We start from the raw sequence: 24832 nt of genomic DNA, 5'->3' as shown, positions 1-24832 counted from the left end.
TTTAATCTTATTTATTTAAAAGTATTTATTACCCACCCCTCCTAAAAAGTTTGGGGTGGGGTACAAGAAAACATACATAGTTGTTTTAAAAAAAATAGACATATACAATCTAGCGTCTATATGAGATGGTATACAATGATATAGACGTGCTCTTTAGCAACACACTCTAAGCAGCAAATATATTGCAAATGTTAAGTACATACATAAAGGCTGGGGATGCAAGGAAATGCATCTTCCTAGAGGTCAATTATCAGGGAACACAAGCTGGAAAAGATGTTTTTAATAATTGCTTAAACAACTTGGGATCTTTGGTTAACCATATATTACTCGGAAGGGAATTCCATAGTGAAGGGCCATGGATGGAGAAAAAGCGCTCCCAAGTTTCAGTGAGATATGCCGCTTTTGGAGAAACAATATCTAGAAGGCATTGTCCTCCAGAGAGTAGAACATGGGAAAGAGTATGCATTCTCAAAGTGTACTGTATCCAAGGTGAGGTGATATTATGGAAGAGAATATGTATGATTAGTACAATTTGTATTGTATGTAATAATGGACTGGAAGCCCCTTGGGAACTGGGGCGATATGATCTTCTATATGTGATCTGCAGAATTTTGTATAAATTATAGTGGACATATGGTGGATTGCGGTTCAGCCTGATTACAGAGAATTACAAAAATCAAGACCTGAGAGTACAAGAGTACCCATGCTAATCCTAACCCTCTTTCCCCTGCCAGCAACCTCCAAACCTTCTGGGTCACCGGTTACAGTTTATTCCACTACTAAAGTCATCTGGAGGGCCTTTGACCAGGATACCATACCCAATTACAGTAACCAATTCAAAAGGTTCTCATTTTCATGGACACCTTACTTATCTATCAGAAACAGATCTCAATAATGTTTCTGCACAGTTTCATGCACATGGGCAGATGGATGGACCATTTGATCCTTTTCTGATCTCATTTCTATGTTTTCTCAACAAATGGAATCTCAATGTAGTCATTCCCTATCACTAGACTAGCACCTCACTAATATTCAAAATGCCTAGCTTCAAAAACAGGGCTCTGCATAGGACAGAATGTCCTGTACAATCTAATCTCCATTTATCTAGGGCACTTACAATGCTTGTGGGTCAGTCCATTTAGTGAGGCAAAGCTCTTCTATTAATTCCTCTTCATCCAAGATTTTTAAAATGGCTTCTTTGAAGACTTTAATATCCGTTTCTAGCTCAGACAGGCTGGGGGAAAGAGGAACCATAAATTAGCACTTAAAACATTTCTGAAGAAAATCAAATGTAATTACTCTGACATTTAAACTATTCGATGCTTCAAAACTGAACCAATGGGTTCAGATATCAAATCTCCACAACTTCATTTGTTTGCAGATTAAATTTGAAAGTAATTGAGAATTTCTCACTCATATACAGCAGTCTTTGTAGATTAATTGTGAAAAATTAGATCTATAATTCCAGACTGCTGTCAGTGCTAAGACTTTTAATAGACTGTGTTAACACTTAGCTTGTCATGAACAACCTGATATTTTACTGTAGCTGCACAACATGCAGTACACTGGGTCTGCTGTGTGCAACAACTAAAATTTACTCCATGACTGAAGTTTCATCTCAAAAGGCTTTTATTTTAAGGAGAAAGAATATGAAATATATATATCTGAAATAAAAGAGCCACCAGCAGCAACTGAGGCCATTACATTAAAGCAGCAATTCTCAACCAGTGTGTCGCCAAGCACCGGCAGGTGTGTCGCGGCTTCCCGGTGTCCTGCTGCCCCCGGTTACGCACGAGACGCACAAATTCTTCCACTAACACTGCTGCCGTTCCGTCCAGGCAAAAAACGGCAACAGTGTGTGGAAAAAAAAAACAAAAAACACACCAAAAAAAAAAAAGCCCCCCCAAACTTGCCCCATCTCTTCCTATTTCGTTAAATATAAAGCCCCGACACCCCTCAAGACTCGCCCAAAGTCCCTGGTGAATTGTATGGGGAATGTCCTAGTTCTGCTCTGCACCCATTGTTGGGGGTTGAGGGGGTTCCTGTGGATGCACAGTGTATGCTTACATTTAGTCCTGTGACGGTCACATGTTCAGTGTGTCACACATGTGAGAAACAATCTGTCAGATGTGTCCTGACCGAAAAAAGGTTGAGAACCACTGCATTAAAGGACTCTATAGTAGGGTTCGGCAAGGTTTTTTTTGTTGTTGGTTGTTTTTTTTTTTTTTAACAAAATGCTACACCAGGGATGTAGTGGGTGTCATAAGAACATGCCATACTGGGTCAGACCAAGGGTCCATCAAGCCCAGCATCCTGTTTCCAACAGTGGCCAATCCAGGCCATAAGAACCTGGCAAGTACCCAAAAACTAAGTCTATTCCATGTTACTGTTGCTAGTAACATACATTACACCTACTGCCAGCCTGAATTCCCTGTCTCTGCCAGCATGCTGCCACTCCTATGAATCTCTGTCCACACCACATTTTCAAAATTCACGAGTTGGTTACTTCCTGGTTACGCTATCCTTGAGATGCACGAGATCAGCCTGGAAGCTTTAAAAACATGTGCACTGCAGTTACAGAGATTCAGTGGAATGATGGCGTACCGGTAAAACTGCCACGCTGGGGTTATCGATCCCTGCTCTAGAGGTATCGTAACATTGCAAGTTAAGAGGTTTGTAAATGTGAGTGCTTGCAATTATCAATTATTTTTGAATTGTTTATTACATCACATAATTCTAAACAACAAGATAATACAGAACACAGATGTATGCATAAGGTTAGGCACCCCTAGTCAAACTGTGAGAGTCAATGAATCTCAAGACAGCTGCTGGTTAGAGGAGCAGATTGTTCTGCCTACTTTCAACAACAATCACAACCTGAGAAGTGAGAAGGGTCAGAGCACTTGTTCAACCATGGAATTGTCCTCACCTGCTAACTGAAGGGTTTTTTTTGTTTTTTTTTTTCAAAATAATTTTTATTGTAAGGAGAACTGCTTACACACACAGAAATCAGTAATACAGTACCAAAACAGTGCCAAAAATGTAAACGAATCCCAACAAGGCCAATACAAAACTGTTGAAGATCGGGAGGCAAACGCTCTCCTCCGCCAATTTTTCATTTTGTTCCCCAAGCCCTCCCTTCCTTTCTATAGCACCATCCCACAAATACATCATCAGTCATACTCCATTCGTGCACCATTCATTCACCACTTCCCTCCTCCCCACCCCGGAAACCTCCACTTAAGACCAAGTAAGTCTATAACCAGTGGTAATCAACCCAGCTTGCACATCACTCGGAAGCAATGCATAGAAAGCTTGCCAGCAAGCACAGTATAACCTGTCTGGTTTCCTTGTGCCACTGAGGAAGTCCATAAATTCCATTTGTAGTAAAAGTACCATTCTACTAGTCCAAGCTGCGATAGTAGGTGTCGCTGCCGGATCAATCCAATCAGCCAGGATGGTGTGGCAGGCAAGCATAACAGCAAGACGCTCGAACTTTCACTTGGAGCCACTGCCAGGTGCACCACCCCTATGCTGGCTGGCCAATAAAATATAGCCGGCAGCAGATATAGGTGTATCTGTACATTTAGTGATCGTCTGTAGCACAGAGCCCCAGAAGGATGTCAGTTTAGAGCAGGTAAACAATCTGTGATACAGCACCCCATCCCGCAGTTCCACATTTGCTACACAGAGAAGAGGGAGCGCCTGCTTCATTTTATACCGGCGCACATCATCGTAATAAAAGCAGTGGAGAATTTTAAATTGCACTTCTCGTAATCCCAAATCAGGTAGCCACATATAAAGCTCCTTGAAGCGCTTTTCAAATGGGCTGGGGTGACCTCTGTAGCCATCATAGCTGACCATCGGGTTGCCAAAGAGTCCAGACAGGCAGTTGAGCGAGACGTTGCCCTATCTTCTTCCAGTCAGTGATGGTATTCGTCCCCCACGCAGTATCAAATAGCTTTGTAGCGTAGTTGGATTCTGCAGCTAACGCCCCAGATGCCAGGAGAAAGAGTACAAGTAGTGGCGGACTTGCAGGTAGGCAAAAAAAAATGTTTAGCCGGTAATTGGTATGTGCGAGTCAAGGTGGCGCAGTCCAATAATACATGCGAGATAGAATCATATAAATGGTAAGCAAACATAACCCCACAATTGGCCCAAGACTGATAAACAGCTCGGCTCTCAGTCCCTGGCAGAAAACTAGCATTACCTAGAAAAGGTAACAGAAGAGAGGCCGCCCCCTGTAGGCCTTCACGACGTCGCATCCATCTCCAGGCCATAATACAAGGTGTTAATAAGACCTTAGGAAAGGTAAGGGTACTGCGCAACCCGGGGCGCAACTGAATAATGCTAAGAGGGGAATTAGGGTGCGACATGCTTTCCAACATCCCTTGCGCACAGTAATGATAGGTGTCCGTGAGCCATTTGCCTATGAACCGCATCTGGCAGGCCACATTAGAGAGTCTAAAGTCAGGCATGTTCAACCCTCCCTGTTCTCGGGGGCCCTCCAAAGTACTATGCGCCATGCGGGCTCGCTGTCCCCGCCACAGGAACTTGTGAAAAAGAGCTCGTAGGCGTCTAAGATCCCCAGCTCGCAGCCAGCAGGGGAGCATGTGGAGGAAATATAAAATCTTAGGAACTAACACCATTTTTATCAGTGCGCAGCGGCCAAATAGCGACAATGGAAGAGGGCTCCACACGAGTTATACAGGGGGAGAAATTTAAGTCATATATCAGTTCCAACCTTCTCGGGATCCAAACGCCCAAATACCGCAATTTATCTGGGGCCCAGTGGAAGGGAAAATGGCCAGACCAGGTAGCAGGTAGGTGGCCATTAAGGGCCAAAGCTTCAGATTTTGCATAATTTATTTTTAACCCAGCCACGAGACGGAATTGTTCAAAGAGGGTAATAATGACCAGGACACTGGTGCGGGGCCTTCCCACAAACAGTAAAATGTCATCTGCAAACATAGCCGTTTTAACAGGTGACCCCCCCCCACACTGATCCCAGCAAATTGTGGTGTCTTCCGCAGGGCAATAGCTAAGGGTTCTAGGGCTAAAACAAACAGCAGTGGGGAAAGGGGGCAGCCTTGCCTGACCCCACAATAGAGAGGGAAGGGGTCCGTAGGCGTCCCATTGAGCAAAATAGTGGCACTGGGGTTACTGTAGAGCAGGGGTCGGGAACCTATGGCTCACGAGCCAGATGTGGCTCTTTTGATGGCTGCATCTGGCTCGCAGACAAATCTTTAATAAAAAAGTAAAAATCTAACAAAACCCCCCACCTTCCTGACGCCCCCCAAGACCTCCAAAATTAATTTACTACAACCCCCCACTCTCCTGACTCCCCCAAGACCTGCCAAAAGTCCCTGGTGGTCCAGCGGGAGTCCAGGAGCGGTCCAGGAGCGATCTCCTGGACTTGGGCTGTCAGCTGCCAGTAGTCAAAATGGCGCCGACGGCCCTTTGCCCTCACTATGTCACTGGGGTCGACCAATGGCGGCGGTAGCCCCTGTGACATAGTAAGGGCAAAGGGCCGTCGGCTGCCAGTAATCAAAATGGCGTCAGGAGGGTGGGGGGTTGTAGTAAATTAATTTTGGAGGTCTTGGGGGGCGTCAGGAGGGTGGGGGTTTTTGTTAGATTTTTACTTTTTTATTAAAGATTTGTCTGCGAGCCCTGGACCCCCACTGAACCACCAGGGACTTTTGGCAGGTCTTGGGGGGGGGGGGTCAGGAGGGTGGGGGGTTGTAGTTAGTATGGCTCTCACGGAATTACATTTTAAAATATGTGGCGTTCATGGCTCTCTCAGCCAAAAAGGTTCCCGACCCCTGCTGTAGAGAGTCTGGAGCCACTTAAAGTTTCCAGAGAGTTGATATTTCCTCAGTGCCCAAAACAAGTACTCCCAGGAAAGGGAGTCGAAAGTCTTTTCGGCGTCTAAGCTGAGTATCAATGCTTCAACTTTTGGCGTATAGCTTAATGCAGCCAAGAGACGCCGAACACTGCGCACTCCCTGCCACCCCTTGACAAAGCCCGTTTGGTCTTCATGAATAAGGGAGGGTAACATCTTATTCAGGCGAGACGCTAAAATGGAGCCAATATTTTTATGTCGACACTGAGCAAAGGTATCGGGCGGTAAGAGCCCACTTCCAGGAGGTCTTTGCCCGGTTTAGGAAGAACAACAATAACAGATTGATCAGAGGATGCCGTAATGTTATTATCAAGTAGCATCCCAGTATAATAGTTTTGTAATGGGGATAACACAGAGAATTTCAAAATTTTGTAGAATTCGGAGCCCAAACCATCCTGACCCGCTGCTTTGCCCAATTTGAGCGTCTGGATCACAGAGTAAATTTCATTCTCAGATAAAGGGGAATCTAGGGCCTGCACTTGTTCACTGGAGAGCTGGGGGCCACTCAATATCACAAAAAAGGCCCTCTGCAGCGGCCATGTTCATAGGCTTAGGGCCATACAGGGCTGTGTAATATTCGAGAAAGCGGACCGCAATATCTGCGGATGCAGCTTGGTGCACACCCCGGCTATCCCGAACACCCAACAACCGCCACACGAGTTCCCAGAGGGCGTATAAGATGCGACAGAAGGCGGTTGGCTCTGTTACCGTGTTTATATAACTGGTAGCGATAGTACCTGAGCGATTTAGATGCCCTCTGGTGTAGTAGGGCATTTAAAGCTTCCCGGGTGCGATCGACTTGAGCTTTAGCCTCAGCCGTTAAATCCACCACATGCCTCCGTTGAGCAGCTTTAAGGGCCACAGTGAGCCGCAATATTTCAGCATTACACTTTTTTATTTCGTTTGGCTACATAAGCGATGATAGCACCCCGCGTGACCGTTTTCCCCGCCTCCCACACCTCTGCAGAAGAAACGTCTGGAGTAACATTTATTTCTATATACTCCTTCCAGCACCCTTGTAAATAGTTATGGAATTCCTTGTCCAAATATAAATCATGGTGTAGTCGCCAAGAGAATGGGGGGTGGTTAGGCTTGCCACGCTGCAAGGTCATTGTCACCGGGGCATGGTCAGAAATAGTAATCGTACAGACAGAAGCAGCAGTCTCAGTGGGGAAACACTGGTCCGATACTAAAAAGTAATCAAGCCGAGAGTATGTCTGGTGGGGGTTGGAAAAGGACGTAAATTCAACATCGTCAGGGTGCAACACGCGCCAAGCATCCAGATGCAGCAATTCCCAGCACAGCAGATTGAGTCCCATCTGCTGGTCCCTGGCCGAGGCCGTCTTTGGGGGGGGGGGGGCGATTGTCAAGCAACTTGTTAGCCACCATTAATAAAAGTCTCCACCCAGGACCAGCTGACAATCAGAAAAGTCAGCTAACAGCCGCACCAGGGAATTAAAAAAAAGCAGGAGAATATATATTTGGGGCATAGACATTGCAAAGCGCCAATTTCTGGTGAAATAGTTGGCCCACCACGATAACATACCTCCCCTCAGGATCTTGCAAAATTTGCTCATATTGGAATGGTAAATTTTTATGGATGAGGATGGCCACCCCACGTTTTTTTTTTTTAGAAGTAAGAGAGGAAAAATAACACCGTCCCACCCACTCACGCTGTAACTTAGCACGTTCAGCATCAACCAAGTGCGTTTCCTGCAGAAATGCCACTTGTGTGCGTGTGCATACGTTTAAACATGGTAAATATCTTTTTCCTTTTAATTCAGAGAGACGAACTTAACCTGTGCCATTAAGGATATGTATTAAAGGGCATTCCACAAAGAGACAAATTTTGTCCAACCCCCGAGGCCCCCCAGCTTAGGCCTCGGAGGTTCCTGCACCATCGCCCTATTGCAACCCAGATGTGAAGTTCACCCGTACCACGGGGAGGTTTCCCATGCACACAACCCCTCTCCCCCTGGCTTCCAGATACATGCACACCAGTCACACCAAACATACCAGCAAGCATCCCAAACACATCCACAGCCCCCCCTTCCCAATCCACCTTACCTTCCACCACCACCACTCCCCAAGGCATATGGCCCCCCCCCCCCGGCCCCATGAAGAGCTGCTGGGCAAGGGATTGCCCACCTCCAACCCCGCTACCACTCAACCAAAATAATGCATAATGCCCCAATCAAGGGGGCAACTAGCCCTTACCCCACCTCCCGAAAGATTCGCTCTAGGCTACTCAAAAAGAGCCCCTCAGAACTGAAGAACTCATATGCAAGTCTAAAGGTCCCAAAAAGGATCCCCCCAACAAGCACAAACTGCATGAGTGGTAATATAGGAGAGTATTGTCGTGCCTGGAGGGCGTCATTGTCCCTGGAGAAGCTCCACTGCTCAGGGCAAACATTCAAAGATGCAAACACAGCTCAGATGCAAACATTCGAATGCCTCAGTCACCGAGGTATCAACTGGAAAGCAACTGCGGCCTTTTAAACTAGGCCCATACCCGGTCCAGCTGCAATATATCAGATAGACTATACATATCAGCCCCTCTCAGCGCCGCCGCTGGGTAGATTAGATATAAAACGATCTGCTTCTTCCTTAGACGTGAGGAATAGGACCTCGTCATCATGTTGGACACGCAGCTTCGCCGGATAGAGCAGGGCAAACCGGATGCCTCATTTGTGGAGTTCCGTGCAGGCCGGCGCTAACACCTTTCGCTGGGCTGCGGTGCTGGCAGAGAAGTCGTTAAACAACAAAATTCTGCAGCTCTGGTATTCCAGCGTAGCTTGCTGTCGATAGGCTCGCATTAACTGAGTTTTGTGTTCCCAGTTCAAGATGCGCGCCATAACCGGCCGTGGTCTGTTATTTTCTTCCTGCAGGAGGCCCAAGCAGTGCACGCGCTCGCATTGTAATTTTTCAGCATCCAGGTTTAAGACTCAGTAGCTAGAAGCCATTTCTCTACAAAGTCTCGTAGCTCTCCATCTTTTACCGTTTCGGGTAAACCGACAATGTTTATATTGTTACACTGCCCCGGTCCTCCTGCTCCTCCAATTTAGTAAGCAGCTCACGCTGCTGAGTTCTCAGGTCCTCCACTCGCTGCTCCGCCGCCACCAGGTGATCACTGTGATCCGAGAGAGTAGTATCTACTACTTCCAGCCGCTTAGAGTGACCTTCCAGGGCCGCCTTAATATCTTCCATGGAAGTCTGCAATTTAATCTAATTGAGCTTCCAGGGCCTCTGTGACCCTCTGGGAGAGTTGCTGCAGTGCATCCTCCGTGAAGGAGGCAAGCATTTTTCCCCCCGCAGGTGCCTCCGCCATCTTGGGCACACGTGGCCGTCGGCTGCTTCGGTCCGGTGGGCAGCAGGCGCTTCGGTTTCGTATGCCCCGCGCCCAACACCGAAGGGTTGAACCAAAAACTCCAACAGCACGCAGCAAGCAGTCCGGTGAGCTAGCAGAGCGCAGGGGTGCTCACCCAGTTCATCAGAGTTTTACCGCCGCCATCTTGGATCCACACTGGCAGCAGGCACTTCGGGAGAGGGAGCGAAATAGGACCATTGTTCTGGCTCCCTACACGGTTCCGCCCGGCGAAACTGACGCCCGTCAACTAGTGACTTGGCACCCCGTCCGGTAGGTGAGATTCGGGCGGTAAAAAGGGGGGGGGGGGGTATTTTTACATAGTGCGGGAGCGGGGCCACGGAGCTCTATCCCAGCACTTCCGCCTCCCTGCTAGTCATCGCCGGAAGTCGCTAACTGAAGTTCTAATGAGTCAATTTACTTTTTGGGCCTTAATGTAGTAATAATGAATCAACTGGAAGGGTATCCAAATGTTTGCACGGCCTTGCAAGCTCTGGCCCTGACTGTTCATGAAGCATGCAGATAAAAACTGAATTGGAAACTGCAACAAGCCAGAGTCTCTTTATGCAATGTAACAAAGGAAAAAAAGAAACATCACCCATCCTTATAAAACAAATCAAGAAATATAAAATCAGTAGCAGTAAAACCATACTAACAAAAAGAACAGATTATTTCAAAACAGCTGATGAATGGAATATCCAATAATTTAACACTCATAAAAAAATGTCTAGATACCAATAAAATATTTCAAAATAGCAGACCCAGTAATGAAAAATGATACAAAAAATTTTTGCTCTGTATACCTGGGAACATTTGATATCCAGGTGCCCTGAGATTGTTTTGAATTAGCAGGAGGAGGGATAGTTTGTTTGCAACTTTCTCCTTTCTCTCTCTCTCTCTCACACTGGCTCTCAATCGCTCACATATACATATGCTTTTTCTCTCTCACTTATATAGGCTCTTAATTACACATTTACACAATGCTGTCTATCATTTCATGCTTACACACACAGGCTTTCAAACACACACATACATGCTGTCTTTTTCTCTCACACACAGACTCTTATTCACATGCTTACACACATGCGCTCTCTCTTTCTCTCATTTACACACAGGCTCTCAATCACATACTCACATGCTCCCTTCACTTAAACCATCTCTCAATCACACACAGACACACATGCTCTCTCTCTTACTTATACACACAGGCTCTTAATCATACATACACATGATCTCTCTCACACACAAAGGATCTCAATCACACACACATACTCTTTCACACAAACAGGTTTTCAATCATACACTTACATTCATGCTCTCTCTCTCTCACAGGCAGGCTCTCAATCACACATACTCTCTTTCACATATACAGGCTCTCAATCATTCACATACATGCTATCTCACTCACACAGGATCTCAACACTCTTCCCCCCCCCCCCCCCCCCCCAGGAACTAGCGGCAGCAGCCGCCTCCTCCCAACCCTATAGGCAGCAGCAACCACCTTCATTTTCAGCCCTCGTGGAGAAAGGAGTCCCATTGGCCGCGGGGGTTGATGTTGTTTCTCAATTTACTCTGAGCTGCGCTGCTCATCCTTCAGGTTGCGCCTCTCTTCTTTTCTTCAGGCTGATGCTGAGCGCACTAGCAAGGTCTCTTCTTCCCATGCACGCACCTGCTGCTCACCACCTCCTCTTCCGGGGTACGGGAAGAAGAGAGCATGCCGGTGCCAGACTCCAGTTCTCCTGCCGCATTCTGCCTGGGCTATCGGCATTTTAAGCCCGGGCGGAGGACCTATTTCACTTGGGTAGGGGGAGCAGCTGGGTCAGCAGGGGGCCGGGAATTGTGGCGACACACCTGCGTGTTCTTGGTGACACACAGGTTGAGAACTGCTGCCCTAGGTGTACTAGTTCTTTTCAAAGTCTTCAGGTTGTGGGCATTACCAACAAGCCCAAGCTCCTTCCTCTGACTGACTCTATTCCTGTACAACTTAACCATCTTGAGACAACCCATTCATTCCTGCTCTCTTCCTCCTCTCCAACATCAACTACCAAAACTTCTGATGATTATCCCTTGTGCCATAATATTCTGTATGTCTATCAGGATGGAAATGTCTCTCTTCTTAATAGCTGGGAAAAATTCTACCTGTTTGATCTGGTTTCCCCAAAGTCCTGTTTTTGGCCCTTACATAAACTGGCACTCTTTAACCCCCATCAACATCTACGAAAAGACAGTACAGAATCTCAAGAAGATCTGTTTCTACCAAATACCTCCAAACACAGAAGAAAACTGTACTCTGTCCTGCAAATACCTCCTTACAACCCCTCTCTATGTTCCTTTGCCTCTGGACCAGTAAGGATGACTCCTAGAATGGTCAATGATACTAAAAGAGAGCAACAGGATGGGCAAGGACAGCTAGCTCTCTACCCTCATGGCTGCATGGGCTTTATTACTCTGTGGCAATACCAGGGTTTAGGAGAGGGCGTTTAAGAGACTATATTCTATCATTACAACTCATTTTACTTTAAGCCATGTAGTGCCTCACTTCTCAGTTCAACCTTTGCTCACCGATAATCCCTCCTCCTACCATCCTGATATCCATCCCCATCACGGAGTGAAAAAGAGTTACCATTATCCCCTGAGATAGAGTGGCTGGGATAAATTTGTTTGTTTCCTTTTGCCAAGTTGCAGAACTTGAGATATTTGTCCTCAACCTTTCCTCCAAAAACATAGCAAACCAGAATAGTACAGCCATAAATGCCCTTCAGCAATATATTTCCTCCCTTTCCAGAGTTTTCCTAAATAATCATATGGCCTTGGATATGTTACCAGACAAAGAAGGTGGCATTCGTCAGTGATTAATATATTCGTAAGTCTGTCCTTACCCTGAGAGCTTTAGCAAATCAGGCCCATAAACTTAGTGTCGGTGGTTTGCAGATTGATGGGAACTAGGATTTTCTGGGCATTGGGGATTTATTTGGAGGATTGGGAAAGAAAATTTCTTATTTCATACTTTTGATTGCTGAATTAGTTACATTATTTGTCTCTCTTCTATCTCAGTGCTTTTGTCTTTCTGCAGGAAGAATGCCTCTTCTGAGTCTTCTACTAAAAGGAGCTGCGTCAATTAGACGCAGCGAGAGTAACAGAGGGAAAAGCACGCGAACCGAGGAGGGAGAGGAGAGGAGGAAGGAGTAGAGAAGGTGCGAGAAGGTGGTGGAAAAGGAGATGTGGCCAAAGGGGAGGGGTTAACAGTTTGAATACTCGTAACTGATAGGCTGGGAAGCGAAGGACCTGGAGGGGAGACATCAGTTGCCGAGCGGCAGAGCGAGGGAAAGCAGCTAACAATTGTCCCACCCTTCCTCCCTGTTGTTTTGTTTACAATGATGATGCAAAAGTTGTCGCAGTTTGGCGGGTAACCCGAGCCCACAGTTTTTTGTAGGGGAATTTGTGGGGGGGGGGGGGGGGGGATAGGGAAAAAGGGGCGAAGGCCCACGTAGCCAGGGGGGGGCTGCTGCGTGGAAGACCAGTAAACTCGGGGGCTATGTTCCTGGTGAGAGCAGGCTCACGCTGGTTTGAGGTGGAGCCAGCTAGGGGTTGGGGGAGGGTGAGTACACCATCGGGGAAAAGATGGTGGGTTCCAGGGGAGGAGGTTATAGGAGGAGCAGAAAAAGGGAGGGGGGCACAAAGGAGTGTGTTGTAAGGGCTCGGGTTGGTGCTTGTGTTAAATAAACTGCGGCCTATGTTAAATGCCAAATAAGTGTCGGAGTGTTATTGTGGGTTTTTGGAATAAGGGGGAGGGAAGGGAAGGGAGTGCAGGTCTTTTATCCGGATGTTACTATCAGAACAGTTCACAACTTTCCGCCACCTCCATTGTCGCTGGACTTCTCTGAGACATCTTCACTGTTGAGTTATTACAGAGTTGAATGGTTACCTGAACCACACCTGCTGCAGTGGATGCAGGGAGAACTTCCCCAAGATTTTATCAGTAGTTTAGTTTAGGTTTATGATGACTGCTTAGCATAAAAAAAGGAGGGGGAACTATAAGAACATAAGAAAATGCCATACTGGGTCAGACCAAGGGTCCATCAAGCCCAGCATCCTGTTTCCAACAGTGGCCAATCCAGGCCATTAAGAACCTGGCAAGTACCCAAAAACTAAGTCTATTCCATGTAACCATTGCTAATGGCAGTGGCTATTCTCTAAGTGAACTTAATAGCAGGTAATGGACTTCTCCTCCAAGAACTTATCCAATCCTTTTTTAAACACAGCTATACTAACTGCACGAACCACATTCTCTGGCAACAAATTCCAGAGTTTAATTGTGCGTTGAGTAAAAAAGAACTTTCTCCGATTAGTTTTAAATGTGCCCCATGCTAACTTCATGGAGTGTCCCCTAGTCTTTCTACTATCCGAAAGAGTAAATAACCGATTCACATCTACCCGTTCTAGACCTCTCATGATTTTAAACACCTCTATCATATCCCCCCTCAGTCGTCTCTTCTCCAAGCTGAAAAGTCCTAACCTCTTTAGTCTTTCCTCATAGGGGAGTTGTTCCATTCCCCTTATCATTTTGGTAGCCCTTCTCTGTACCTTCTCCATCGCAATTATATCTTTTTTGAGATGCGGCGACCAGAATTGTACACAGTATTCAAGGTGAGGTCTCACCATGGAGCGATACAGAGGCATTATGACATTTTCCGTTTTATTCATCATTCCTTTTCTAATAATTCCCAACATTCTGTTTGCTTTTTTGACTGCCGCAGCACACTGAACCGACGATTTCAATGTGTTATCCACTATGACACCTAAATCTCTTTCTTGGGTTGTAGCACCTAATATGGAACCCAACATCGTGTAATTATAGCATGGGTTATTTTTCCCTATATGCATCACCTTGCACTTATCCACATTAAATTTCATCTGCCATTTGGATGCCCAATTTTCCAGTCTCACAAGGTCTTCCTGCAATTTATCACAATCTGCTTGTGATTTAACTACTCTGAACAATTTTGTGTCATCTGCAAATTTGATTATCTCACTCGTCGTATTTCTTTCCAGATCATTTATAAATATATTGAACAGTAAGGGTCCCAATACAGATCCCTGAGGCACTCCACTGTCCACTCCCTTCCACTGAGAAAATTGCCCATTTAATCCTACTCTCTGTTTCCTGTCTTTTAGCCAGTTTGCCAATCCACGAAAGGACATCGCCACCTATCCCATGACTTTTTACTTATTCTAGAAGCCTCTCATGAGGAACTTTGTCAAACGCCTTGTGAAAATCCAAGTATACTATATCTACCGGTTCACCTTTATCCACATGTTTATTAACTCCTTCAAAAAAGTGAAGCAGATTTGTGAGGCAAGACTTGCCCTGGGTAAAGCCATGTAAATGTCAGGATTTCAGGCTTGAAATCCTTGGTTAGATTATGTTAAATATACATCACAAGGACCAAGGCTGTGCTTTTAGGCCTAACTAGAAACAGCTAAAGGCAGAAGTACTGAAAATGACATAGCTACAGCATGCTAGGAATTATATATTTATATAATCTTTAGTAATTAAGTGTAACCATATATGGAGATATTTACAATTGCTTATTACAAAAAGCTAACCATTATCACATAGGCAAAATGTAAGCTTATATAAGTTACTTGAATTAGATATAAATTCTTGGAATTCAATGAATATTGATATGTCATTAATATTATTGTAGAGCATGATGTGCTGACCGTTGATTTGTCTATTGCTTGTTATCAATGTCTTAAGATCATTTATAAGGTGTGAATTGTTGCTGCGCCACTCAGAGCTCTCACATTTTGTGTTACTGCTGCTAACCTGTTTTATCTGTGTGCAAGTTCAGATAAAATAAGGAAGTAAGCTAATTACATTGGGTTTTTTTGTGGGGTTTTTTTTTAGTGATTACAATTTTTTCTTTAAAGCTTTAAAACCAGGCCAAGGGACCTCCCACATAAGTTCCATTTATGGGATTTTCCACACGAGTGGCATGCCAAGAAGACACCTGCCATCCCTTGCCATGTCCATGCTCAAAAGCCATGGAAGAATTTTTACTAACCTTATGAGACTTACTAGGAATGGAGAGCAAAAAACAGGGAGGAAGCAAGGTAAGTGCTGAGAAGGTGAAATCTTACCATCCGTGGATAAGTTCATGATGCTCACCCTCAAAGTGGAAGAAATACATGTTCAGACCCCTTGACACCACTTGTGAATAATTAGGTGAATTCTTAGAATGCGAGTCTGAATCACTAGTCTGCAACAAGCTGTGACCTTACACAAGCCATCAAATTCATATCATTCTACCTGGATAAATTGGGCAACAGTACTGATCCTTTACCTCTCCCCCCAATATCAACTGTCATGTAATATAGGTATAAGAAATGCGTTCACTCACACCAGAGGTGGCTACATATATGTTTCTAACAAATCAGAAATGTAAAACATGTTAGGATTCTGTTTGGATAAAGAAGCTCCAGTGCGATTCTATGCAGCTTGAGGGCTTCCTTCAGAATAGAGAAACCCAACTCAGTGTAACCTGACTAGATAGGGCTATAATATTTATTATACTGTAATGTTTCTTTTTTTATTTCCGAATTAGTCTCTCTCCCTTTGATGTGGATTGTAATTATATTTAAGTTACATTCGGGCCGATACAGTAAAGGGTTACTGTACATAGTTCAAGAGGTTTTGATGAGATATTCTGCTTTGATATTGAGTAATACTGCTGGACTGTAAGTGGCACCATTCTATTTATAGGCGAAGCGCACTGTTAGCCCAGGTTTGGCCACGCGTTTGACGCGTTAGCTTTACCCCTTATACAGTAAGGGGTAATAGTGCGTCGAAAACGCGCGGCCAACCCCCCCAAAACTAATAGCGCCTGCAACATGCAAATGCATGTTGATGGCTCTATTAGTTACTCCCACGCGATCCAGAAAGCAAAATGTGCAGCGAAGCCGCACATTTTACTTTCAAAAATTAACGCCTGCCTTAATTTCTGCCGGCGCCAGGGAAGTGTACAGAAAAAAACTGGTTTTCTGTACACCCTCCGACTTAATATCATAGCAATATTAAGTCGGAGGCCCCAAAATTAAAAAAAAAAAAAATTTAAAATCGGCCCGCGGGTCGGAAGAAGGACGCTCAATTATGCTGGCGTCCGTTTTCCGAACCCATGGCTGTCAGCGGGTTTGAGAACCGACGCCGGCAAAATTGAGCGTTGGCTGTCAAACTCGCTGACAGCCGCCACTCCTGTCAAAAAAGAGGTGCTAGGGACGCACTAGTGTCCCTAGCGTCTCTTTTTACCGCGGGCCCTCTTTTGCATACTAAATCGCGTGCACAGGTGAGTGGGTGCTTGCCTCGGAGCACCCGCTCTCCTGTGGGTTTTACTGTATCTGCCTGAATATAATTATGGGTCCTTGTATTGTATAATGTTTCTACACAAAGTTTTACTTTGGTGTATATCTTAAAATTATAAAGAGTTAAAAATAAAAGAAAAGAAAAAAAAGCAGCTCTACAAAGCTTATTATTTATACCCACCCATTGGTTCTGTGAATTAGCAATTAGTTACCTCTTGCCATTTTGTAGTAGAACATGTAGTTTGCTCCTATCCACCGACAAAAGCTTGGGGTCCACTAGAGATTCCAGTGTCTCTAATATGTGAGGCTGTAAAACTTGAAGTCTTCCCTGAAGACTGCTGATCTAGAGAAAATCAATTTTCCTTCATAAAAAGATTACAACAGCCCTGTAAAAACACTGCATTCCTGAATCCTTAATGTAATTTTAAACTATATAACTAAGAAATTTGCAACTTCTTCTTAGAAGAGACAATGTCACCTGCATTTTTGTTGATAGCCACCATGAAGTGCAAAAAAGGCTTCTGATTTGTCTAAAGAGAGCGGTATTTCTGCTTCTCATTTAGGTAGGAAACATGGGTGTGTGTACATGCATCTCTCTCTCTCTCTATATATATATAGATATAAAGATAGATAGATATAGATAGATACACACACACACATATATATATATATATATATATATATATGTTCAAACATTGTACACCAATAGCTCAGGTACAGAAATTAATTATCAAAGTCCAAAAAACAAACAAATACAGCCAATATAGTTTTTACAGGGAGATTGGGCTCCCAAAAATTATCACATCTCTTTCAACCAAACTGGATGAAATTGTATATTGGGGATTTTTGAACAGCAATTCAGAATCTGAAAAGATTTTTGACTTAAGACCCTATTCAGCTGCTCCAGAGCTAGCCAAAAGGAAAATTAGTTTCTTACCTGATAATTTTCGTTCCTGTAGTACCACCAGTCCAGACTCCTGGGTTTGGCCCCCTCTCTAGCAGATTGAGACAGAGCAGTTACCATAACGCTTCGCCTATAAATAGAATGGTGCCACCTACAGTCCAGCAGTATTACTCAATGTCAAAGCTGAATATCTCATCAAAACCTCTTGAAGTATGCACAATAACCCTTTAACAAGAAAAAGAAATAATTGGTCCACTTAACCCTCCTGGGAACCGAACCTGTAGAACCACTTGAGGATAGTCAATCGCAATTTCTTCAGACCTAAAAATTAATTACATAATAACTGAGCAGACTCTCCCTTACTTCCAATGCCTCTGATGGGCAGGACTCTGGACTGATCCGTGGTACTACAGGAACGAAAATTATCAGGTAAGAAACTAATTTTCCTTTCCCTGTATGTATCCGGATCAGTTCAGACTCCTGGGATGTACCAGAGCTACCTTACCTGGGATGGGATCCGGAGAGGCCGCTCAAAGCACACCTTCTCCAAAACCACTGGAACCTGGTGCTTGGACATCCAGTCTGTAATGCCTCGCAAACGTATGCAAGGATTTCCATATAGCTGCCCTGCAAATCTCCTGTGGAGAAACTATCTGGCACTCCGCCCAAGACGCCACATGCGAACGAGTAGAGTGAGCCCTTAGACCAACAGGAAGAGATCTACCACGAAGAAGATAGGTCGAGTTAATAGCCTCCTTCAGACAGCGAGCTATGGTAGTCTTGGAGGCCATATGACCACGCTTGGAGCCACTCCACAGAACAAAGAGATGGTCCGTCACCCGAAACTCAATCGTAACCGAAGCAATGCTGTGCGAACATCCAGCTCTGCAAGTCTATAGACAAGGAATCCAAACGATCTAACTCCGCGAAAGCCAGCAGCTCCACCGATTGGTTGACATGAAAAGAAGAATCACTTTCAGCAGTAAAGAAGTAACTGTCCATAATGAAACCCCTGACTCTGAAATTCGCAAAAATGTTCTCTACAGGAAAGAGCCTGGAGTTCCGACACTCTACGAGCCGATGTGATGGCCACCAGAAAGATTACCTTCAAGGTAAGATCTTTCAGAGTCGACCGTTTCAAAGGCAAGGAGGGTGCCGAGCATAGAGCTTTAAGGACTAAATTAAGACTCCAAGACAGAAAAGGATGCCTCAGCGGAGGACGCAAGTGCTTTGCTCTCCGTAGGAAACGTGCCACATCCGGATGTGCCGCTAACGCTACGTCTTGTACAGAGCCATGCAAACAACCAAGAGCCGCCACCTGAACTCTGAGGGAACAGCATGACAAGCCCTTGAACAGACTCACTTGAAGAAAACACAGAATACCCGACACCGAGGCCTGGCTAGGAGCTACCTCTCAGTCCAGACACCAAGACTCAAAAAAATCTTCCATACTCTAACATACGCTAAGTTGGTGGATGTCCTACGCGATCGCAGGAGCATAGCCACTACGGCTGGAGAATAGCCACTGCGACTTAACCGTTGCCTTTCAAAAGCCATGCCGCTAGACAGAAGCAATCAAGTTCTTCCAAACAAATGGACCCTTGATGCAGTAGGTCTGGAAGATCTGGAAACCGCAGCGGTCCCATCACCGCTAAATTGAGAAGGTCCGCAAACCATGGATACTTCGGCCACTCTGGGACTACCAGGATGACCTCCGCTGGATGGATCTCTATTCGCCTGAGCACTTTGCCGATCAATGGCCAAGGTGGGAAGACATACAGCAGAGTGCGAGGATCCCAAAACAAACTTTTTTTTTTAGTTGGAGGTCCAAATTTTCTATCCTGTAAGTGCTGGAGGGCTGTCGCTCCCATGACCGGGATAGTGGCATTTTTTTTTTTTTTTTTTACTGCGGACACCACCACGGAAACCTCGGGGACTCGAAGAAGATTCAAAGTGTCCTCTGGTACAGGATATAGCTCATTCATAGCATTAACCACCTTTCATCCCAAATCAAGGATGATCTCCTCTCTGAATAGCAAGTCCGTGATGGCCACAAAAATGAATAAGAAAAAAGGAGTAGTAGGACCCCTCAGGCCCAACAATACCTGATCTATGGCCCCCCAGGTCGGGCACCTCTGGCGGCCTGTCGATGCCAAACTCATCTAGAATAGCAGGGACCAGTAGACCCAATACCTCTTTTTGAAACAGGCGGACCAGCTTTGGGACATACCCGTCCACAACCTGGGAACTCCGACCTGGATCCTGCTGCGGATCAGCGCCCACATCTACTCCCAGTGGGGGCTCGGACTGTATGTCCCAGTCCTGTGAGTCAGAGATTTGTTCTGAAGAATCCGAATCCGGAAAGGACGCCTATGATCTGAACGGGTGCTTAACCTTCACGGAGCCAGCGCTATCCTGAGCCTTAGCCTGCTTTGCAGAGACAGCTTTGGACACAGTAAAGGAGCATTCCCTCCAGCCTGCTGTTTTCCAGACTTTTTGGCCTTAAAGGCCCTGGACATTAACAAATTAAACTCTGAGGCAAAGGATGAAGAAGAGGAGGAAGCAGTAGCCCCCTCAGGGCTGTCCTCCTTTGCAGACGAGAGATGCACTAATGTCTTGCCACCCCCGGGGGTCCTCTGTGTAGAAAAAAGGCGGCAGGAAAATATCTTCCCCCAGCGTGTCTCTTGCGGCAGCTCTAAAACAGCTCAAAATGGTGCCCATTCCCACGCTCAGTAGGAACGGAGCGAGAGAGGAAGGCCGCGATGCCCCAGCCCCCCGGAGCCTTGCAAGCGCCCTGCCGAACATTCTTCTGACCAGCGGAGGATCCCTACCCCGGGGAGGCACGAAAAGCAGAGGCCGACCCCTTACAGACGCGATTGTGCCGAGCCGCATGTGCGGCCCGCCGAGCTTTTCGGCATCGGGCAGGCAGAAAGTCGTGCAGAGCGCGACCCAAAAACAGCGGCAAAAACGGCAGCAAAAGACACAGCCTTGACAACAACAGGAAAAAACAAACAGCGTTTGCCGAAAAGCCCTGACTTTTCTTTTTTTCCCTCAAAACAAAAATTGCCTGTCAGCCGCCAGAGATCCTGCTCCAATTGGGGGAGTGAGCCGGGCTCCCCGGTATCACCCCAGAGCTGCTAGGAGGTTGTAATAGGGTCCTCGACCCTGGGTTGCAGCTGCCTCACACACCAGAGGGGATGGTCCCCTCAGGACCTCACACCCCTCTGGGAGGCTGAAGAACTCTGCACCGGAACTCTGGTGCTCTTACCTTTATTTTTTTTTTTTTTGTAAAAACAAAGAATAAATTGCAAAGGACAAAGTCCCTAAGACTAACTAACTTCTAATTCCTCTCTTTTTTTTTTTTTTTTTTTTTAAACCCCGGTAACCGATGAATCTTGTTCTCCCCTAGAGAATGGATCATATCCTCCAGGTCCTTGCCAAAAAGCAACTTTCCTTTAAAGGGAAGGGGTCCCAGCTGCGCCTTGGAGGATACATCCGCCGACCAGTTTCTTAAACATAGGAGTCCACGGGCTCTGTCTCCATCTGCTAGAGAGGGGGGGGGGGGGGGGGGCCCAAACCCAGGAGCCTGGACTGATCAGGGTACGTACAGGGAATGGCAATGCAAGCAAGAGGTGCTCGGTCAATCTGGCAAGTTGCAACCAAGCATTTGGGCAGTTTGAACTTGGGCCAGGCAAGAATGCAATTGGGTGTCACCTGGCAGACTGAAAGCTCAAGAAAATGTAGAAGTCCTAGCAACATCATAGGCAGCAGTTAGCTACGTTGGTCTAGCAGGCTGCACAATTCCCAGTGCTGGCCAGGCAGACACTAGCCAGACAGATGAACTTGCTAAAAAAAAAAAAAAAAAAAATTCAAACAAAAATAGGAACTAGGGGAATTCATAATGTCTAACAACGTACACATGTGATTCTGTATAGGTTGTACTTTGGGAGTTAGTTAAGGAGGTACTAAGCTGCGGCCACGTTGCCTCCACTAAGTCTGTCTTACATCTGTATATCAGATAAGGAATGGTCAAGGGGAGAATGGGCAGTGGTGGTAAAGAACAGCCAAGCAGGAGTTGAACTACAGTGCTCATGTTAAGCTTGCTAGAAATATGAAAGCAGATTTTAGCATCCCCTTACATAAAGAAAAGAAGGAAGAAAGCAAGGACTATCTAGTATGAACAATAACTGATATCTTCTCTCAAATGACCGTGTGTCTTTCCTTTTGAGGAGTCAGGTGGGAGCACTTATGAAAAGCTTAAGAAACAAAGCGGTGCACAGAAAACAGATAAACCGGGAGAATATGAAACATTCCCTCCCCCGCTGTACTATATTTTTTTAAGTTACTTTTTAGTACATTTCTGACAAAGTCAAACGTACATCCATGAACTCTGATACACCTCCATAAAATATAAACAGGTGCAACCTAAACCACACGAAAAAAAAAAAAAAAAAAAAGTTATTCATTTATGAGTATCTGAACTCAGTGGGGCTGAGTGGTAGGCCTGCCTGCTCTGGCATGGATTCTTTTCTCCAGTCAGGTCAATGAAAAGCAGAAACAAGTGCCTGTGTAAGGGCTCACACACTGATAACTAAGGCTCCACAAGGAAAAAGCGACTAAAGCAAGTTACAAAAGCACTAACTTGGGGATATTCAGCCTGTGACCCAAGAGCCACAGATGGTTCGAACACAGCAGAGAATCTCCAGGAAGTCCGAACAGAATGGAACTATAGATTAAATGCTAAAGTTAGAAAAAAACCCAACATTTAAACACGGCTCTAAGTAGGATGGGGGTCAATTGTAAATTGGCTACAGCAGAAACTACATAGAAGCAACATTTTTGTGAAGATTCAGGTCAGCCAAGCAACTTTTTTTTTTTTTTTTTTTAACAAATAAATCATTTTAGAAATGTGTTTAAGCAAAAATGTTCACATTTTTTTAAATAACTTTATAACTGTGATGGCAAAAAGTAAATATAGTTTTAGTAATCCATAAAACATTATTCAGAAGTATAAAGAAGGCTCACCCTGTACTGGAGGATTGCTTCTATTGCTCTGAATTCAAATGGCAAGGAATATGTTACTAGCTGGCCTTCTCCTGCCAGCTGAGGTGCAAGCTCCTTGAACAGCCACTGTTCCAGGTTTAGGTGGCGATAATCCAGCACCAGAAGATACTCTGGTGTTATCACAGCTTTCAAAAACTGTAACAGATACAATTATATGGACAGCTGGTTTTTCACAAAAAACTTTCAATTCTGCAACTGCCATACCATGCAATGCATTTCAGTTTACCTTTGCAGATGAAATTGTCCCCTACGGGCTAGCCATATGGATCCACATCTGGATCCCCCTGTCTAATCAGAAACTTTAGGGACTGAGGTTACCATGGAAATAATACATTTAGGCCTGGGGGAAAGAAGGCTGCCGCTGCCATGACGACCACACTGGGGGTGCATCCCAGAGAAGACCACCCTTAAGTTGGTCTGGGATGGAGGCGGAACAGAAAAATGACGACACAGGGAGAGAAAAAAAAAATGTAGAGAAAAAACACTCCACACCTGTTAAAGTTTTTATTGTATCTTCATTTTTTCACCCCCTGTTAAATGTAAACCAGCATGATGCGATCCATATCGCGAATGCCGGTATAGAAAAACACTAAATAAATAAAAAATAAATAAATATTACAACTAAACACCCTAAAGCTCTCTTTCAATTTGCTCTTGTTGAAAGAAAGCCTCCCCCCACCCCCAAATGATATGCAGTGTAACTGTTATGGATACAAGGATCATCTCATGAGATTATACCAAAGAAGATTCCAGTGCCGCCCTCTGCATTTTGACGGCATAAGCCCACTGCATAACAGAGCCCCACAGAAATTCCTCTTGAGATTAGTGGTCATTTGGCCATCTACAAATGAAAAATGGTGGCCAATGCAGTTTTTAAACAGGCTAACTGGTTTCACATAGATTTAGGCACTTACTTATATGTAAACTCAAGTTTATATTTTATGACAAAAATGTATCAATATTACCTCCATTCTCATGATAATCCTGTTGTTTCTAGAACTGATGCTCATTAAATGCTGAAATCGTAGATCTCGTGCTTGGAGACCCAATTCCTGGTACAGCTCAGTTTTCTTTCGTTCTAACAAAGAATCAAACCGTAAAAGCATACTGAGGAGATTAAAACAGCGGTTAATCTTTCCTCGACTATAAAGAATAGATTTTATAGTTTTCTTAAAGGACGAAAAAGAAGCCTTAAGAAATTTTCACAAGGCATCAGTTATAGCATTGGAAAAAGCACAGGTAGCATCACAGCAGGACACATGCATTACACTATATCTGTTCCAACAACCTTTAAAAAATGTCTCTAATGCGTCACAAGGCACATATAATTCAATTCTTAGCTTTCTGCAGGAATACTGTCCAATTTACAAACAAAAAAGTGCCTCTCTACTTACCAAAGGAACTCATCTTTCCTTCCATGTCAAATTTCATCTAACAATGGAAGAAAAAACAGTAGCAGTATACAGTTACTAGAAATCTGGTAGCAATGTTTTGAAGCACACATACACAAACTACAAATGTACTCATTATATGCCACATGGTTTCAAAAGCTATTTTCTTCTTCTATACTATGCATTTGAACTGCTGCCAAGTAAATCTTCACTATCCAGGTATAGAGGTGTCTACTAACAATTTTGCTTTGGGTTTCTGTATGTAAACAGACTTGCACAGAAGAACATGAGTGCTATGCTGAGCTAGGCCAATGGTCCATCAAACCCAGCATTCTGTCTCAGACAGTGGTCATCTGGATCAAAATGAAATAGCCAGTAGATCCTAAAGGGTGGGGGGTGTCCATTCCTTATTGGTTATTCCCTGAGTAAGAGGTGGTGATCTCTGCATCTACTAGTCTAATGGCGGTGAGCGGACCTGTCCTCCAGAAACTTATCCTAACTTTTTTTTAAACCTAGATGCACTATTAACTTGGACCACATTCTCTGGAAAATTCCACAGCTTAATTGTGTGTTGACTGGAAAAATATTTTAAAAAATGACAACACTTTCTTAAAATGAATCTTAAATAGATTACCACTTAATTTAATGGGGTGTCTCTTAGTCCTAGTACTATTTGGAAAAGTAAATTTAAATTCTCAGCTCGGTGTGTAGCAGCAGCCAAAAGAAGCAAATAAGATACTAGGAATTATTTGGAAAGAAATAGAAAACAAAACTGGGAATATAATGCCTCTATCAGTCCATGGTGAGACCACACTGAGTACTGTGTGCAGTGCTGGTTAATGTAT

The 24832-nt window shown here is 44.7% G+C and overlaps 1 protein-coding gene across 1 annotated transcript in view; it reads right to left on the bottom strand.

The window, feature by feature from the left end:
• The window catches only part of LOC115085128 (magnesium transporter MRS2 homolog, mitochondrial-like), a 57662-nt gene that overhangs the window by 25262 nt on the left and 7568 nt on the right, over window positions 1-24832 (bottom strand). Inside the window, exons 3-7 of the mRNA XM_029590763.1 lie at window positions 23991-24027; window positions 23562-23674; window positions 22558-22731; window positions 16841-16971; window positions 1118-1234 (exon numbers count right to left, since the gene is read on the bottom strand). Coding sequence (XP_029446623.1) covers window positions 1118-1234; window positions 16841-16971; window positions 22558-22731; window positions 23562-23674; window positions 23991-24027 — 572 coding nt within the window. The remainder of the gene's footprint in view (window positions 1-1117; window positions 1235-16840; window positions 16972-22557; window positions 22732-23561; window positions 23675-23990; window positions 24028-24832) is intronic.

This window comes from Rhinatrema bivittatum, chromosome 2 (genome assembly GCF_901001135.1).
Source record: "Rhinatrema bivittatum chromosome 2, aRhiBiv1.1, whole genome shotgun sequence".
In the NCBI taxonomy this organism is placed as follows: Eukaryota; Metazoa; Chordata; class Amphibia; order Gymnophiona; family Rhinatrematidae; genus Rhinatrema; species Rhinatrema bivittatum.
Note: the sequence above shows the minus strand (reverse complement) of the source record. Positions and strands in the feature narration are given on the sequence as shown.